This window comes from Schistocerca serialis, chromosome 8 (genome assembly GCF_023864345.2).
Source record: "Schistocerca serialis cubense isolate TAMUIC-IGC-003099 chromosome 8, iqSchSeri2.2, whole genome shotgun sequence".
Lineage (NCBI taxonomy): Eukaryota > Metazoa > Arthropoda > Insecta > Orthoptera > Acrididae > Schistocerca > Schistocerca serialis.
Genome location: NC_064645.1, coordinates 487,335,696 through 487,355,733, shown reverse-complemented (window position 1 = coordinate 487,355,733; position 20,038 = coordinate 487,335,696). Strand labels below are relative to the sequence as shown.

General features: G+C 43.2%; 1 protein-coding gene across 1 annotated transcript in view; it reads left to right on the top strand.

Moving 5' to 3' along the window:
* The window catches only part of LOC126416744 (39S ribosomal protein L14, mitochondrial), a 34,286-nt gene extending 14,628 nt beyond the window's left edge, over positions 1-19,658 (top strand). Inside the window, exon 3 of the mRNA XM_050084580.1 lies at positions 18,832-19,658. Within this exon, the coding sequence (XP_049940537.1) occupies positions 18,832-19,085 (254 nt within the window). The 3' untranslated portion in view covers positions 19,086-19,658. The remainder of the gene's footprint in view (positions 1-18,831) is intronic.
* The last annotated feature ends 380 nt before the right edge of the window (positions 19,659-20,038 follow it).

Below are 20,038 nucleotides of genomic sequence, written 5' to 3'. Positions count from 1 at the left end.
AAGCTTGTGGTGTAAACAAGTAACAGTAAGGTAAAACTTAAAGTAGCACCTATAATGGCAAGCAGCCATTAACCATTTAATGGATCAAACTCAAACAGAGCAGTTGTGGTTAACAACAATTACAACAGGTAAAAAATTTTTTAGATGCATAAAGTGAGAGTCACAGACATGGGTATATCACAGCATGAGTGATACCAACCATTGCTACATCAAGAGGTTGTTATTCTATAATTTCAGCTCAATGCAGAATGCCAGCATCCAGAAGCACACAGCATGGACATCAGGGAAGACAATTCAGCTGAAGCACACTTAAAGGCATGGTGAAAACTTTGTTGCAGCCACTAACGGTACACTCTTAACTAGTCAGTCCCCGCACAAATAAAGCCAGTGGCCCACGGACCCGAAGGGCTGACCATTGTCTGTGTTTCCCTCTTACCACATACCCAGACTTCCCAACTTCACATGCTCCAGCATGTTTTAGACATTCTGCCAGCGATAACACACAGAAAGCTAAGGGTAACTCATGCCACATAGCTGGGCGCAAGAAAATGGAGGGGGAAGAAAACAGGGAAATGAAGCCACCACAACACAGTTGGATTGAGAAGGACCTGGTGAAGCGAATGGGGGAGGAGGTCTTGCGGTTCTGGAGGAATGTGGATAGGGTGTTCTCACCCTTGAGCCAAATCACAAAGGATGTCATAAGTGAATCTGAATCAGGTGAGGAGTTTGGAATCTTGTGTGGTTAGAAAGGACTCCTGTTGATGGCCCACAAATAGGTTGGTAAAGGAAGGTGCCATAAGGATGCCCATAGCCTTAACCCAGATTTGTTTGTAGGTGATGCCTTCAAAGGAGAAGTAATTGTGGGTGAAGATATAGTTGGTCATGGTGACTAGGAAGTATGTTGTAGGTTTATAATCTGTTGGGTGTTGGGAAAGATAGTGTTCAATAGTGGCAAGGCCATGGGCATTAGGGATGTCACTGTGAAGGAAGTTCACATCAATAGTGACATGCAGGACACTATGTAGTAAAGGAACAGTGGAGAGCTTGTGGAGAAAATGGTTGGTATCTTTTATGTAAGAGGGTAGGTTGCAGGTAATAGGCTGAAGGTGTTGGTCTACGAGAACAGAGATTCTCTCAATTTGGGGGTGGGGGGCACAGTAACTGACCACAATGAAAATATCCTGGGTGGTTGGATTTTTAGACTTTAGGAATCATGTAGAAGGTAAGAGTGTGGGGAGTGGTAGGGGTGAAGAGAGAAATTTACTCCAGGGAGTTCTGGAATGTGCCTAAGGATTTAAGGAGATACTGGAGATCCTGCTGGGTTTCTGGCATGGGGTCCCTGTGGCATGATTTGTAGGTGGATGAATATACAGGTAGTGGAGTCCTTCTGCCAGATAATCCTTGCGATTGAAAACAACAGTGGTGGAGCCTTTGTCAGCAGATAGAATTATGAGGTCAGGATCAGTTTTTAGATGGTGGGTTGTGGTTCTTTCTGTGGATGTATGGTTATCTTGCATTTTACAGATGGAGAGGAGATACTACAAGGTGATTTGGGCCTGATTGACACGGTTTTGCAAAACTGTATTAGTGAGGTTTCAGGACTGGTGGAATGTAAACAGATGGAGGTCGTTGTGGAAGAAGGAGTTGCAGCCATAGATGGGTAATTTGGTGGTATGGTCATTTGGGGGGTATTCTGTGAGCTGAGCAATGTTGCAAGAATAGTATTTGGGATTGTGCTCTGCCAGTAAACCCTACCAACCAAAGACCTACTATGTTGAACCTGCCTCACTCAGTTCACTTCTTCATCCAAATATTATCCACCTCCACTACCTTCAAGTCCCCGCCCAATTAACTGTCCAAGTTTCTTAAGCTATAACCTTGTTTCACTATCATTTCCCAAATCCCTCAACATGCAAGCTGACCTTACATCGACAGAAAGACATGAAATCAACCACCTAAAAACTGATCCCAGCCTTATAATTCTACTTGGTGACACAGGCTCCACCACAGTTGTTTGAACTGCAGGGATTACATGGCAAAAGGACTTTGCCATGTGTCAGATTCATCCATCTACAAACCCTGCCACAGTGACCCCATTCCAGAAACCCAGCAGGATCTCCAGTCTCTCCTCAGATCCTTAGGCCCATCCCAAAACCTCTGCCTGGAATCCATCTCTCTCCTCATCACTACCACTTCCCACATTCCTGCCTTCTAAATGCTTCCTAAAGTCCAAAAACTCAACCAGGATGCTCCATTGTGGCCGGTTACTGTGCCCCCACTGAGAGAATATCTGCTTTTGTAGACCAACACCTTCAACCTATTACCCAGAACCTACCCTCCTATATAAAAAATACCAACCATTTCCTCACTGACTGTCCACAGTTCCTGTTTCTTTACCACATGAAGCGCTGCTCATCATTATTGATGCCTCCTCCCTTTACACCAACATCCCTAATGGCCTTACCACTATTGAACACCACCTTTCCCAACTCCCAACAGATTTCAAACTTACAACCTCCTCCCTAGTCACCATGACCAACTATATCCTCACCCACAATTACTTCTCCTTTGAAGTCATCACCTACAAACAAATCCAGGTTATGGCTATTTGCACCTACATGGCACCATTCTATGCCGACCTATTCATGGGCCATTTACAGTAATCCTTTCTAGCCACTCAGAATCCCAAACCCCTCATCTGATTCAGATTCATTGATGACATCTTCATGATCTGGTCTAAGGCTGAGAGCACTGTAGCTACATTCCTCCAGAAGCTCAACACATTCTCCCCTATTTGCTTCACCTCATCTTTCTCAACCCAACAAGCCACCTTCCTTGATGTTGACCTCCACCTCAAAGATGGCTACATCAGTACCTCAATCCATATCAAAACTACCAATCACCACCAATACCTCCATTTTGACAGCTGCCACCCATTCTACAGGTTGTTTATGTAAGAGCCTGCAAAAATTTAACAAGACATAGAGGAGGCTCCACTGAACAATTTGAGACAGGGATCCTGGTGTCGGAGAAGCCAGCTTAAGCAGATAAAAGGAATAAAATGACATTGCTGTGTACTTTTTTATCTACATGAGTTACAGTTAAGTGTGAATACCATCATTGACACAATGAGTGTACCATTTGTACTGTGTCTTATAAAGTGTGCTGAAACTGATGGCCATCAACCTCAATGCAAGTATGACATCGTTGTACAAGATTCTGACGCACCCTGACAATTATACCTGGTGTGTTTCAAATCGCATCACAGGCAGCTGCAATTCTGGCAGTTAATTCCATCTCTGTATCCAGTGGGGTTTTATACACAAATGACTTTAGGTATCTATAACTGCCCACATCGTGTTGTGCCGACTCCACTGTACCTTGAATGGATTTTTAAGTTTGTTTTATATGCCCGACTTCTAATTTCACCACACAAGTCTCCAGGGTTGAGCAGTTATTGCCCGATGACGACACGCAATACAGTTTGTTAAAGTGGAGTTCGCCGTTATTAATTATGTTTTTAGATTTAATTTTATTACTCATACAGAGACTCAACGTTTGTTTAACAGCGCGTCGTCAAAATAAGTATGAAATGCTAATGTCTTTGCAATACATAATGTCGACTATTGAGTTAAAGTTCATACCTATTTTGCCATTTTAGAGAAGAGAAACCTTAAGCGCTTCTGCTTCTATAGTCTCAGTATCAAATGTTCACTAATTTCAATTTACTTCCTATCCCAGTTCAGTATTTAACAGAAATTATATATCAATGTCATGTCAGAGATATTACGTCGGTTCCACACTAACGGAATAACACGTAATTGTCATTTAACATCACTTTTATTAATAATACTTTTTCTTATGACATAAATTTTAATGAATGATCACTATCTAGGAGGGAAGAGGGATTGATCCTAATCATGGGAAAATAGCTTTTAATGAGCCCGCAATCATTACTTAAATAAAACGTCATGTTCAAGGACGATATGCGAACAACTTTTGTTACGTCCGTTTTCACGTATCTGTCAAAACTAATCCTGTCGCCCACAGTTCAAATTAACACTCATGTTAACCCCTTTTGTCGGAACATCGAATCATAACTATTATGTGAAAGTTTATTCTAGTCCCCGAATTAATTCCTTTCAGATACGCGCACGACCGAACAGCACAACGGAACACAAATGGCTTGTTTTAACAACCGAACAACGCAATGACGTTACATTATGACAATGTCCGCCCAATGAACATCTCTTTGACTTTATCTTCTCTACTCTGCTTAATTAAATTGTTCCTAATTACAATGTATTCAGCTATTTAATGAAAACATCTAACAAAAAATAAAATAAATTTATCCCAAAGTAAAAGATTCGTTATATATCCCAATACGAAATAAAGGGGATTCAGGTCAGATGACCTCACAGGCCATGGAGTAGGACCACCCCTTCCAATCCAGCGACTAGGAATTACAGCATTGAGGTGGTTGCGGACAACCACACTGAAGTGAGGTGGTGCACTGTTATGTTATATCCTCATCCTCTAACAAACAGCCAAGGTTATGTTCTCCAACTCTGGTAGAACTCTTGCACAAACCAGAAGTACAGGTGACCATTCAGATGGCCAGGTAGAAGATACGGCCCAATGAGAGTGTCGCCTACAGTTCCAGCCCAGATATTCACAGCAAAATGTATTTGATGGTGTGACTCTACAACAGCGTGAGAATTTTCCTCATCCCACACATGGCTATTCCTGCTGTTCAAAATACTATCATGATCAAGTGAAACCTCATCAGGAAACAGCACAATTTGGAGCAAGTTGTTGGAGCAACTACTGACACAGTGTGACTTGTGGTGCAAAGTCAGTTACAAGCATTGCATTGACATGTGGATCGTGGAGTCTCACCACACACTAGTATGAGCAGCACCCACTTCTTGTGCAATACAGAGAGTACTTGTTGTGGGGTCCAGCACCACCTCTTCAAAATCAGATGTGCAAGTGGTCCTCATGTTGACGGGTCCCTTGTTTCTTCTTTCCAATGAACCAGTCTCCCACAGTAGTAGATTGAGAGAAATAAACACTCATCGTGATGGGGGATGCCTGTTAGGAAATTGTACCTTGTACAGCCTTTCAGCAGTGAGAACATTGCAGCATACTTCCTCAAACACAAGGTGCATGTCAGTGAGTTCTGCAAAACGGTACCGGTACTGCTCCATCATATTACACTGTGTGTCTCTGAATAGCACTGAGTAAAGGATGGGTCTGTCGTTGATTCATAGGAAGTTCTGTCATGGGACAATGTTCATATAGTACAACAGAGCCACCTTATGGACAAGTAAAGTAACCAAAACTTGCGTCGTGACTTTCTAGTAATAAGGCTCGTACTCGTTTAAAGAATGTACATGTAAATAATGTACATGTAAATAAACAGCACAGTATGTGGTAAATTTGTATGCATGTTAGTTGTAAATGAGCTGGAAAACAGTAGTGGTAGACAAAATAGTAGACAAGTTTACTTCAATATTTCCTGAAGCGGACTTCTTCAAACTCCTGTTCCCATGTCAAATTGTTCAGTGGAGCACTCTCTGTCCTGTTACATATTTGCACACTTTTATGGAAACATCCTGTGTACCAAGAAGTCCCTGACATACAGCCAAGATACCCATCGAGGTTGAATCCACAATGATGAGCAGTCCCCCTCGAAATATACCAAGGATGCCATGAGGCCTTCACAGAGTGTAATCACCCTCCCAGCCTTGTACAAAAACAGATCTCCCAGGTCTTACCTTTCCGGTCACCCACCTTGTTCCAGAGTCCCACCTGGCCACAGAGGAGCATTCACCGGACTGGAGCTACTGAATCACATTCTCCGCCAGGGTTTCGATTATCTCTCACCATGCCCTGAACTGAGGAATGTCCTACCCACTACCCTTCCCACCCCTCCCACAGAGGTATTTTGCCACCGACCAGACCTACACAGTAGTCTTGTCCATCTGTAAACAACCACTGCTCCCACCCCTCACCTCACGGCTCATATCCCTGTAATAGACCTAGATGCAAGACGTGTCCCATACATCCTCCCACCACCACCTATTCCAGTTCAGTCACTCACATTCCCTATTCCATCAAAAGGCAGGGCTACCTGTGAAACGAGTCATGTGATCTGCAAGCTAAGGTACAACCACTGTGCTGCATTCTATGTAGGCATGACAACCAAAAAGCTGTCTGTCTGCATGAATGGCCACTGACACACAATGATCAAGTAACAGCTGGACCATCCAGTTGCTGAGCAGGCTGCCCAACATGACATTCTTCATTTCAGTGATTGCCTTCACAACCTGTACCATCTGGATCCTTCCCACCAACACCAGCTTTTCTGAATTTCGCAGGTGGGAACTCTCTCCAGGGGGCTCACCACTCTTTGGTGAGTATGCTTAGCTACCACAGGACCCCAGCCATTGCAGCACATTTTCCCTTTCCGTGCTGCATGTCTATCCTCCTGCTATTCTTTTTTCCTTCTCTTGGGGAACATGTCTGGGATATTTTTGGGAATGTGTTCTGAAGTTCCAGTAGCCTGACATCGGAACAGTCCTTCCACTGTTTTTTTCTTTTTTTGTTTGTTTCTATCCTTCCTTCTCTTCGGCATTTGATGTTCCTCTTTGTTTCTTCTTCCTCCCTGTGCACTCCTGAATGCCAGACCAGGGGTCTGACACGTCACAGGTGACTGGGTAACGCATAATTCCCATCCCCGGGTCAACAGGTACGCCCAGGGAGGGGTGACTGCGTGAGCTGTGACCTTTGCAAATTTTCAGTTGGTCCCTCTGTCAGAAGTTCGGGAAATGTGATCTGAGGTGAGTGAGCCATTCTCTGAGGGAGGGGGTGGGGGGGTCGGCAGAAAGATGAAAGGAGCATGCCATCGGAGATGCTGGCAATCATAGGGGATTTTCTCACAATGAGCCAATCAGGTCTAGGAATAGCGTCCTTGGTTAGTAATCAAAATGTCATTGGTCCCAGGTTCGAAACCCGCCACTGCTTAAATTTTGATTAATAATCAGCATTGGCGGATGAAGACTTCCGGCATAAGAAGTCACTTTCATTCTGCCAGTGGCCTTGTCAAAGAGGGCGGAGGAGTTGGACAGAGGCTCAGGGCACTCTCTTGTCCTTGGTTGGAAAACTGTCCCTAAAGGAAGAAGAAACAGCAATGATCAAAGGCATGGGGATGCAGATGGCAATGAAAACTACTACATTAAAGACACATAAAGTGTATTCACAGGACATGTGGCCTATAATAGAAAAAGTGTCATGATGATCTCTCCATTGGCGAAAGGTTCCAGGCTAGTCCCCAATTTGGATATCTGAGAGGGGCTGCCAAGGGGAAGGTGACCATGAGGAAAAGATCAAATAACTAATGAAAGGATAAATTTCTACGAGTTGGGGATGCAGGATGTCAGAAGCTTGAATGGGTTAGGAAACCTAGAAAATCTGAAAAGGGAAATGCAAAGGCTCAATTTAGATACAGCAGGGGTCAGTGAAGTGAAAGGTGAAATGAAGTGGAAAGATGACAAGGATTTCTGGTCAGATGAATACAGGGTAATATCAACAGCAGCAGAAAAACATATAACGGGAGTAGGATTCATTATGAATAGGAAGGTAGGGCAGAGACTCTGTTAACTGTGAACTGTTCAGTGATAAGGTTCTTCTTATCAGAATTGATAGCAAGCCAACACTAACGACAACAGTTCAGGTATACATGCCGACTTTGCAAGCTGAAGATGGAGAGTCAGAGAAAGTATATGAGTAGATTGAAAGGGTAATACAGTAAGTAAAGTGAGATGAAAATGTAATTGTCATAGGGGACTGGAATGCAGTGGTAGGGGAAGGAGTAGAAGATAACAAGTGATTGAGTTCTGTAATAAATTTCAGCTAGGAATAGTGAATACTCTGCTCAAAAATCACAAGAGGAGGAGGTACACTTCGAAAAGGACAGGTGATACAAGAAGATTTCAGTTAAATTACATCATGGTCAGACAGATTCCGAAATCAGATACTGGATTGTAAGGCGTACCCAGGAGCAGATACAGACTTCAAGTTCTCTAAGATATAGATACAACAGTAAGGAATAGCTCGGTAGGCAGTATAGTTGAAGAGGAATGTACATCTCTAAAAAGGGCAATCACAGAAGTTGTAAAGAAAAATGTAGGTACAAAGAAGGTAACTGCGAAGAAACCATGGATAACGGAAGAAATACTTCAGTTCATCAATGAAAGAAGAAAGAACAAAAATGTTCAGGGAAATTCAGGAGTACAGAAATACAAGTCACTGAGGAATGAAATAAATGGGAAGTGTGGAGAAGGTAACATGAAGTGGCTGCATGAAAAATGCGAACAAATTGAAAAGAAATTATTTTCTGGAGGGCTGACTCAGCATACAGGAAATTCAAAATAACCTTCGGTGAAATTAAAAGCAAGGATGGTAACATTAAAAGCGCAGTGGGAATTCCACTATTAAAGGCAGAGGAGAGAGCAGATAGTCTGAAAGGGTATATTGAAGGCCTCTATGAGGGGGAAGATTTGTCTAAAGTGATAGGAAGACAAATCGGATGTCAATTTAGAAGAGATAGGGGATACAGTATTGGAGTCAGAATTCAAGAGAACTTTGGAAGACTTAAGACCAAATAAGGCAGAAGGGATAGATAACATTCCATCAGAATTTCTAAAATCATTGGAGTAAGTGGCAACAAAATGACTATTCAACTGTTCACATTAGTGTGTTGAATGTACGAGTCTGGCGACATACCATCTGATTTTCGGAAAAATATCATCCACACAACTCCGAAGACTGCAAGAGCTGACAAGTGTGAGAACTGTCGTGCAATCAGCTTAATAGCTCATTCATCCAAGTTGCTTACAAGAATAATATACAGAGGAATGGAAAAGAAAAGTGAGGATGTGCTAGATGACGATCAGTTTGGCTTTAGGAAAGGTAAAGGTACGAGAGAGGCAATCATGATGTTGCAGTTAATAATGGAAGCAAGATTAAATAAAAATGAAGACACCTTCATAGGATTTGTCAAGCTGGAAAAAGCGTTCAACAGTATAAAATGGTTCAAGATGTTCAAAATTCTGAGAAAAGTAGGGGACAGCTATAGGGAGAGATGGGTAATATACAAGATGTACAAGAGCCAAGAGGGAATAATAAAGTGGATGACCAAGAATGAAGTGCTTGGATTAAAAAGGGTGTGAGACAGGGATGTAGTCTTTCGCCCCTACTGTTCAATCTGTACATTGAAGAAGCAAGGATGGAAATACAAGAAAGATTCAAAAGTGGAAATTTAATTCATTGTGAAAAGGTATCAGTGAAAGGGAAGAAGAATTATGTGATCTGAACGGAATGAACAGTCTAATTAGTACAGAAGAAACATGAAAGTAATGAGATCAGTGAGAAACTTATCAGATTGATGGTCACAAAGTAGATGTAGTTCAGGAATTCTACTACGTAGACAGCAAAATAACCAATGATGGACGGAGAAAAGAGGACATCAAAAGCAGACTAGCACATGCAAAAAGGGCATTCTTGACCAAGACAAGTCTACTAGTATCCAACATATGTCTTAATTTGAGGAAGAAATTTCTGAAAAAATACGTTTGGAGCACAGTGTTGTATGATAGTGAAATGTGGACTGTGGGGAAACTGGAACAGAACAGAACAGAATCGAAGCATTTGAGATGTAGTGCTACAGACAAATGTTGAGAATTAGGTGGACTGATAAGGTAAGGAATGAGGAGGGTTCTGCAACGAACTGGACAGGAAAGCAATATGTGGAAAACACTGACAAGTAGAAGGGACAGGATGGTAGGACATCTGTTACGACATCAGGGGGTGGCTTCCATGGTACTAGAGGGAGCTGTAGAGGGCATAAACTGTAGAGGAAGACATAGATTGGAATACATCCAGCAAAGAATTGAGGATGTAGGTTGCAAGTACTGCTCTGAGATGAAGAGGTTGGCACAGGAGAGGAGTTCGTGGTGGGCTGCATCAAACCAGTCACAGTCAGAAGACTGATGACTTAAAAAAAGGGGGGGGAGGGAGGGAGAGAGAGAGAGAGAGAGAGAGAGAGAGAGAGAGAGAGACCATCTCAGACAATGTAAACAGAAAGAAGCTGCAGATTCCAAGAATCTCCCAGCTGCACTCCGGTTGCTCATGGTATCACGTACTGAAGGAGATCAGTCTTTTGCTAGGGTTAATCCGATTATTATTGAGAAAGGTGTTGATGCAGTTGCAGGCCATGTAAAATCCTGCTCTTGTTTATGTGATTGCAATTTGCTTTTGGAGACAAATAGTGACTTTCAGGCCCAACAATTACTTGCAGCTTTGCTCCTCCTCGGCTATCCTGTTTGTGTTTAGGCCCATTGAACGCTGAATTCTTCAGGTGTTATTATTTACACTAGGCTGCTTGATAGTGTGACTGAGGGAGAAATCCAAACTTCCCTTTGTGATCGGGGTGTCATTGCAGACTTGGATGATGAAAAAGATTGATGCAACCTTAGTGCTTACACGCACTCTCTTCCTCACGTTTCATAGAATCATGCTTCCATCAAATATTAAAGCAGTCTATGAGGTCATCGAACTAGTGAAGTTCAGTGGCAGGAGGAACAAGACTTCTGGCCAGGTGAATACAGGGTTATAAATACACAATCAAATAGGGGTAATCCAGGAGTAGGTTTAATAATGAATAAAAAAATAGGAGTGCGGGTAAGCTACTACAAATAGCATAGTGAACGTATTATAGTGGCCAAGATAGACAGGAAGCCCATGCCTACTACAGTAGTACAAGTTTATATGCCAACTAGCTCTGCAGATGACGAAGAAATTGAAGAAATGTATGATGAGATAAAAGAAATTATTCAGGTAGTGAAGGGAGACGAAAATTTAATAGTCATGTGTGACTGGAATTCGACAGTAGGAAAAGGGAGAGAAGGAAACATAGTAGGTGAATATGGATTGGCGCTAAGAAATGAAAGAGGAAGCCATCTGGTAGAATTTTGCACAGAGCATAACTTAATCATAGCTAACACTTGGTTCAAGAATCATAAAAGGAGGTTGTATACATGGAAGAACCCTGGAGATACTAAAAGGTTTCAGATAGATTATATAATGGTAAGACAGAGGTTTAGGAACCAGGTTTTAAATTGTAGGACATTTCCAGGGGCAGATATGGACTCTGACCACAATCTATCGGTTATGAACTGTAGATTAAAACTGAAGAAATTGCAAAAAGGTGGGAATTTAAGGAGATGGGACCTGGATAAACTGACTAAACCAGAGGTTGTACAGAGTTTCAGGGACAGCATAAGGGAACAATTGAGAGGAACGGGGGAAAGAAATACAGTAGAAGACGAATGGGTAGCTCTGAGGGATGAAGTAGTGAAGGCAGCAGAGGATCAAGTAGTTATAAAGACGAGGGCTAGTAGAAATCCTTGGGTAACAGAAGAAATATTGAATTTAATCGATGAAAGGAGAAAATATAAAAATGCAGTGAATGAAGCAGGCAAAAAGGAATACAAACGTCTCAAAAATGAGATCGACAGGAAGTGCAAAATGGCTAAGCAGGGATGGCTAGAGGACAAATGTAAGAATGTAGAGGCTTATCTCACTAGGGGTAAGATAGATACAGCCTACAGGAAAATTAAAGAGACCTTTGGAGAAAAGAGAGCCACTTGTATGAATATCAAGAGCTCAGATGGAAACCCAGTTCTAAGCAAAGAGGGGAAAGCAGAAAGGTGGAAGGAGTATATAGAGGGTCTATACAAGGGCGATGTACTTGAGGACAATATTATGGAAATGGAAGAGGATGTAGATGAAGATGAAATGGCAGATATGATACTGCGTGAACAGTTTGACAGAGCACTGAAAGACCTGAGTCGAAACAAGGCCCCTGGAGTAGACAATATTCCATTAGAACTACTGACAGCCTTGGGAGAGCCAGTCCTGACAAAACTATATCATCTGGTGAGCAAGATGTACGAGACAGGCGAAATACCCTCAGACCTCAAGAAGAATATAATAATTCCAATCCCAAAGAAAGCAGGTGTTGACAGATGTGAAAATTACCGAACTATCAGTTTAATAAGTCACAGCTGCAAAATACTAACGCGAATTATTTACAGACGAATGGAAAAACCGGTAGAAGCCGACCTTGGGGAAGATCAGTTTGGATTCCGTAGAAATGTTGGAACATGTGAGGCAATACTGACCCTACAACTTATCTTAGAAGAAAAATTAAGGAAAGGCAAACCTACGTTTCTAGCATTTGTAGACTTAGAGAAAGCTTTTGACAATGTTGACTGGAATACTCTCTTTCAAATTCTAAAGGTGGCAGGGGTAAAATACAGGGAGCGAAAGGCTATTTACAATTTGTATAGAAACCAGATGGCAGTTATAAGAGTCGAGGGTCATGAAAGGGAAGCAGTGGTTGGGAAGGGAGTGAGACAGGGTTGTAGCCTCTCCCCGATGTTATTCAATCTGTATATTGAGCAAGCAGTAAAGGAAGCAAAAGAAAAATTTGGAGTAGGTATTAAAATCCAGGGAGAAGAAATAAAAACTTTGAGGTTCGCCAATGACATTGTAATTCTGTCAGAGACAGCAAAGGACTTGGAAGAGCAGTTGAACGGAATGGACAGTGTCTTGAAAGGAGGGTATAAGATGAACATCAACAAAAGCAAAACGAGGATAATGGAATGTAGTCGAATTAAGTTGGGTGATGCTGAGGGTATTAGATTAGGAAATGAGACACTTAAAGTAGTAAAGGAGTTTTGCTATTTGGGGAGCAAAATAACTGATGATGGTAGAAGTAGAGAGGATATAAAATGTAGACTGGCAATGGAAAGGAAAGTGTTTCTGAAGAAGAGAAACTTGTTAACATCGAGTATAGATTTAAGTGTCAGGAAGTCGTTTCTGAAAGTATTTGTATGGAGTGTAGCCATGTATGGAAGTGAAACATGGACGATAAATAGTTTAGACAAGAAGAGAATAGAAGCTTTCGAAATGTGGTGCTACAGAAGAATGTTGAAGATTAGATGGGTAGATCACATAACTAATGAGGAGGTATTGAATAGGATTGGGAAGAAGAGAAGTTTGTGGCACAACTTGACTAGAAGAAGGGATCGGTTGGTAGGACATGTCTTGAGGCCTTCAAGGGATCACAAATTTAGCATTGGAGGGCAGCGTGGAGGGTAAAAATCGTAGAAACCAAGAGATGAATACACTAAGCAGATTCAGAAGGATGTAGGTTGCAGTAGGTACTGGGAGATGAAGGAGCTTGCACAGGATAGATTAGCATGGAGAGCTGCATCAAACCAGTCTCAGGACTGAAGACCACAACAACAACATGAAGTCATCACAGTCTGACTGTACACTCCAAACCTGACGCTCTGTTAACAGTGTTAACTTTACAACTACACTCGAATGTTCTGTCAAAACGTGGCCAAATGTGTTACTTGTAGTAGGGATGCTCAATGGTGCGATTGTCCATTTCCTTCTCCACGGCTGTATCAGTTGCAATGGTGACCATGCAGCCTCAGTCTGAGAATGCCCCTTGCATCTCAGTGAGCAAAGCATCCAGGAGAAGGAAAAAGTGCCTTAACCTGTTCCTCGCAAGTTATTCGTTAGTCGAAAACCTTGCATTTTACCAGCCGACGCTTATAGTACCGCTCTCACTACGCCTTGCTCCATGGAGGACATGGCTAAGTGGACTTGCAACCTCAAATTCAGCACTGCAGTTGTCAAATCACCCAGTGTCATGGTAGCATCCCCATCTCTTCCTCCTCCAGCCACCAAATCTTAGCCTCCTGTGCCGAAATCACATGCTACACAAATGATAAGCCAGAAAGAACAGAAGGAATACTCCTGTGAAGACTTTTTATGTCTCTCCAACCAGCAAACATTTTGAGTCTTCATCTGCAAAAGGCAAACTGGTTTCTCCTTCGCCAACTCGGAGAGCCTCTTCCACGATGTCGCCATGTGGGACCTGCACCTGGCCAACCTCCATTTTGCCAGTGCAGCCCGCCAACCGTTTTTCTGCCCTGAAATCCGCAGACTGACCCAGAGAGACTTCTTACACCTCTGTAGATCTCATGGAACAGGATCTTCCAGCCTTTGCAGCATGTAGCAGTGAGGCTGTGAAGGCAGGCACTCGACAGCTGCCGAGGTAACAAAATTCCATTTTTTTCCCCTACCCCATCATAACTCTTTTCCAGTGGAACATTCACAGCATACAATCCAATGAGGAGGAATTATAGCTGCTCTGGGAATTGCAGCACCTCCTTGTTTTCTGCCTCCAGGAAACAAAACTGCATCCTTATGAGGGCTCTGACCTCCCCCTCACTCCTCGAGGATGTGATTCCATCTCATGGGGGAGTCCTGCTGCTCATATGGGATGATGCTCTGGTAGTCAAACCATCTCCCTGACTCCGGTGTCAACCTGTTGCAGTCTGCATTTTACTTCCTCGCTTGACCTTTTCCCTTCATACCGTTTACATCCCTCCATCATTCAGTGTCACCAGGGCAGACTTTCTCCAGCTTATTGGTAGACTCCCTCACCCCTTTATGTGCTCGGTGACTATTGCACACCGTGCCCCTTGGGGCTCTTCCAGAACATGTCAGTGAGGTGCCCTCTTGGTTGACCTTCCAATCAACTCAGCCTCATCTGCCTTAATACGGAAGAACCCGTATTCCTTTCAGACTCCAAGAACACCTATTCCCATTTGGACCTCTCATTCTGCACTGCCCAGCTTGCCCATCATCTTGAGTGGTCCGTGCTTTCTGATGCCTACTCAAGCAACCATTTCCCATGTGCTGTCCATTTGCTAACTCCAGCCCCCCTGCGTGCACACCCAAATGGCAGCTTACTAAGTCTGCCTGGCGCTTTACCCCTTCCTGGCAACCTTCAAAGAACAAGATTTCCCCAGTTGTGATGACCAGGTGGAATATCTCACAAATATTATCCTTACTGCTGCGGAACATTCCATTCCTCACACTTCCTCTTTAACATGCTGTGTCCCAGTCCTTGGTGGACTGAGGCGTGCCACGACACAATTCATGCAAGGAGGCGCACTCTCTGCATTTTTAACCACCATCCTATGATGGCGAACTGCGTTCATTATAAACAGATGTGTGCAATGTGTCGTTGCATTCTTTGAGATAGCAAAAAAGCTGGCTGGGTTTCATTCATTAGTTCTTTTAACATTTCTACCCCTTCCTCTGTCGTGCGGGCAAACTTCAGCTGGATCTCTGGGACCAAGACCCATTCGCCAATTTCCAGTGTGACAGTAGCATACGATGTCATCATGGACCCTATTGCTATCTCCAACACCTTGGGCCATCATTTTGCAGAAGTTTTGAGCTCTTCCCACTATCATCCTCCATCAGAAACGAGTGGGGGATGGCTTGGGCAGTACCCTTCTCTCCTAAGAATTGGGAGTGCTACAATGCCACCTTTACTATGAGGGAGCTAGATCATGCTCTCAGTTCATCCTGATCCTCCGCCCCAGGGCCAGATGCTGTTCACATTCAGATGTTGCAGCACCTTTCTCTTGTGGGCAAGCACTTTCCACGTAACACGTACAACTGCTTCTGGGCAGAGGGCATGTTTCCCAGATGCTGGCAGGAAGCCACTGTCATACCCAAACCTAAGCCTGGTAAGGTCAAAAACCTTCCGTCTAGCTACCACCCCATCTCTCTCACCAGCTGCTTTTGCAAGGTGATGGAATGTATGATTCATGCCCGGCTGGTATGGTGGCTCGAGTCTTGCAATTTACTAACAAATGCAGTGTGGATTTCGAGCACGGTGTTCTGCAGTTGACCTTCTCTTTACCTTGACCACCCATGTCATGAATGGTTTTCTGCAGAAATCTCAGACTGTGGCCGTGTTTTTCGATTTGGAGAAGGCCTACGGCACTTGCTGGAGAACTGGTATCCTCTGTTCTCTTTACTCATGGGGATTCCGTGGCCGCCTGCCCTGTTTACTTCAGGAATTTTTAAAAGACCAAGTTTTCAAGGTGCACATGGGTTCTGTGTTTTCGGACACTTTTATCCGTGAAAATGTTGTGCCTCAGGGTTCCGTCCTGAGTGTCGTACTCTTTGCTATTGCCGTTAACCCTATAATGGCCCGTCTCCCGCCAGGCATCTCCAGCTCCCTTTTTGTTGACAATTTTAGCATCTATTGCAGTTCTCTACTGGCCTGTCTCCCTGAGCGGTGTCTTCAGCGATGTCTTGATCGTCTTTACTCCTGGAGCATCGACAATGGCTTTTGCTTTTCCACTGACAAAACTGTCTGTATGAGTTTCTGGTGACACAATTGGTTTCTCCCACCATCTTTACATCTTAGGCCTGCTGCCCTTCCGTTTGTTGAAACTACGAAATTCCTGGGGCTCACGCTCGATAGGAAGCACTCTTGGTCTTCCCATGTGTCTTACCTGGCAATCTGCTGTACGCGGTTCGTGACTGTCCTGTGTCCTCAATGATACTCTTCCTGGGGTGCCGATCAAACTACCCTTCTCCGTTTGTACAGGTCCTTGTCCATTCGAAACTCGAGTATGAGTACTTTGTTTATGCATCTGCACATCCATCTCTCTTACACTGTCTCAACACTATCCACCATCGTGGCCTCCATTTGGCCTCTGGCACCATTTACACTAGCCAGGTTGAGAGTCTGTATGCTGAAGCTGCTGAATTACCACTGTCCTACCTCCGTGACTTTTTCCTCAGTATGTATGCATCCAGTTTGTCTGCCATGTGTGGCCACCCATCCTGTGCCTCCTCCTTTTATGATTCCTTTGATCGCTAGTATGGGGCGTGTCCCTCTTCTCTGTTACCTCCTGGAGCCAGCTTTCGGCACTTGCTACAGCGGCTTCAATTCACACTACCTGCACCTTTCCCAGTGGGTATGAACCCTTCACCACCTTGGCTTTGTGAAGTGGCCCATATTAACCTTGGCCATCATTCACTTCCTGAGGACACTGCTCCAGCTTCACTCTATCGTCTTCAGTTTCAAGACCTTCGCATGGAACTTCGCGATAGTACCTTTGTATACACGGATGGCTCTTGGACTGCCCATGGGGTGGGTGTGCCTTCGTCATTGGCACTCGTGTGGTCAGATATCAGTTTCTGGCACGCTGCTCAGTATTTACAGCAGAGCTCTTCACCCTGTATCAGGCCACGGAGTACATCTGGCGACACAGACTTTTCAATTGTGGCCTCTGCTCAGACTCACTCAGCACCCTTCAAAGTCTGTGTGTGCTGTACACCGCCGATGCCTTAGTGCAGTGGGTACAGGAAAGCTGTCACTCGCTCACCCTTGGTGGAGCCAGTGTAATGGTTATGTGGGTTCCTTGTCACAGTACAGTGGTGGAGCTGTCATTTGTACTCAGATGATTCATTTGAAAAGGTTTCTGACTTCATTATGGCCACATGATGGGAATTCATAACTTTGAACACAGAATGATAGTTGGAGCTAGAAGTGTGGGACATTCCATTCCATAAATCATTAGGGAATACTGTGTTTCAAGATCAACAGTGTCAAAAGTGTACCTAAAATACCAAATTTCAGGCTTTTGCTCCCACCATGAACAACACAGTGGCCGGCCTTCACTTAACGGCAAAGAGCAGCAGTGATTGCATAGAGTTGTCAATGCTAACAAACCAACAGTGCATGAAATAACCACAGAAATCAAGGTGGTACGTAAGATGGAGTATCCTTTGGGACAGTGTGGTGATATTTGGTGTTAATGGGGTATGGCAGCAGATGGCCAATGTGAGTTCTTTTGCTAACAGCACAACTTTGCCTGCAGTGCCTCTTCTGGGCTTGTGACCATGTCAGTTGGACACTAGACAACTGACTGCGGCCTGGTCAGATGAGTTCCGACTTCAGCAGGTAAGAGTTGATGGTAGGGTTTGTGTGTGGTGCAGACTCCACGAAGCCATCGACCCAAGTTGTCACCAATGCACTGTGCAAGCCGGTGGTGTTTCCATAATGATGTGAGCTGTATTTACATGAAATGGACTGGGTCTCTGGTCCTATGGAGTCATTGAGTAGAAATGGTTATGGTTGGCTACTTGCAGCCATTCATTGACTTCAAATTCTCAAACAAAGATGGAATTTTTATTTATGTCACTGGGTTACAACTGTTGGATTGCTTTGAAGGACATTGTGGACAGTGTGAGCAAATGATTTGGCTACCCATATCTCCCAGCACGAATCCCATCGAACATTTATGGGACATACTCGAAAGGTCAGTTTGTGGATAAACGCCTACAGTGGCAATACTTTGTTATGGATGATTCGATATTTGTGCAGGGGACTTAGTTACTTGAGTCCATGCTTCGTTGAGTTACTGCACTACACTGGGCAGGAGGAGGTCTGACATGATATTAAGAGTTATCCTATGACTTTTGTCACCTCAGTGTACTGCGAGCACAGTTTCAGTGGACTGATGCATGGGCACAAAAACTCTTAGAAGAAAACAGTATTCACACAAGCCTTCTAGCTCTTGCTATTTTTATAGAAAAGTACACACACACACACACACACACACACACACACACACACACACACACACACAGCCAATTTGTACCTTTGCTAGAAAATGAGCAAGAGCTCCAAAGCTAGTGTGAATACTGTTTTCTGTCACATGTTGCTGTGTGCCAAAAATCTGTCCATTATGAGGGAGTGGCTGTCATGTCCGTATTTTATGTGTTGTTACATCTAAGAATTTCCATTAGTGTTATGGAAACAACACTTTGGTTCAATCAGTAAACATGATTCTTATGCTTTTTTGGCAGGTGACAAGATACTGGTTGCAATCAAAGGACAAAAGAAGAAAGGCGTGATAGTTGGTGTGAAACAGAAGCAGCCACCTTTGGTGCCTAAATTCGACAGTAACAATTTGGTGCTGATAGATGATAATGGAACTCCACTAGGAACACGCATTCATGTGCCCATACCTACAGTTCTACGTCGCATTCTGAAAGAGCGTACACATGCAAAAGGCACGGATTATACAAAATTGTTAGCTATAGCAACTAGATTTGTGTGATGTATTGAAATGGTAGAACTGTACAAATATTTTGCTTCTGGCACTGTTAAAAGATGATGTACTATACTGTCTTCGCAAAAAAATAAAAAGCATTTAGCTTACTTTATCAGTATGGATACTGAAAAGTGAGTTCCAAAAATTACGTACAACTTGTGACCTCTGTCCAACTGGATCTCAAGCAATGAGGGTAGCAGAACCGAGGAGTCCCTCAACCCAGCTTCTGACAAACCCAAATGATACATTTTTTTAAAAAAAATATTAGCAACCAGTAACCCCTCATCCCTGATTCTTTAAAGACTTAAACTTCCATGTATCAAACATCTTCAAATAATGGATGAGTATAGTCTGGGTAATTTGAGCTCCATTCTAAGAAAAGCTAGTTTTTCACGGATCTCAATTTTTGATATCCCTTAACTATGTGTCATAAAATATAATTTTACAGAGTCAGTGACTGGTATATGCATCTGCAAAATGTATTGCAAACAAGAGTGAGTGGTGAAATACTAATTAATTAAAATGTCATGTCTGCCCTGATACTGAAGCTTTACTGTGTGAACAGCAAAAGTATAGTATTAATAAACTTTCTTCCTGTCATTTTTTTGTAGGGGGTAGGAATGAGAAAAAAGTTTTGAAGCTGGGTGTAAAGCTTGTTGCAAGTGACTAATGCACTCATAAAGGGCACAGATGACCTCGCCATTTAGTGCCCTAAATCACCACCACCAATAATAATAATAATAATGTCAGCATGAAAATAGCAATGGGTAATTTGCGTACTGTGTGTTATGCTTTGTCACATATAGTTTCCAAATTTAATACTTGACTTACAGGTTTAACACAGTAATGTAAAATTTTACCTTGTAACGAGCAGAGCTTTTCAAATTTGGCAAATAATTATGTGACATATTGAAAATTAAATATTTGTTGTTCCTAGCAGCCGTTATGTAGCCAACCTG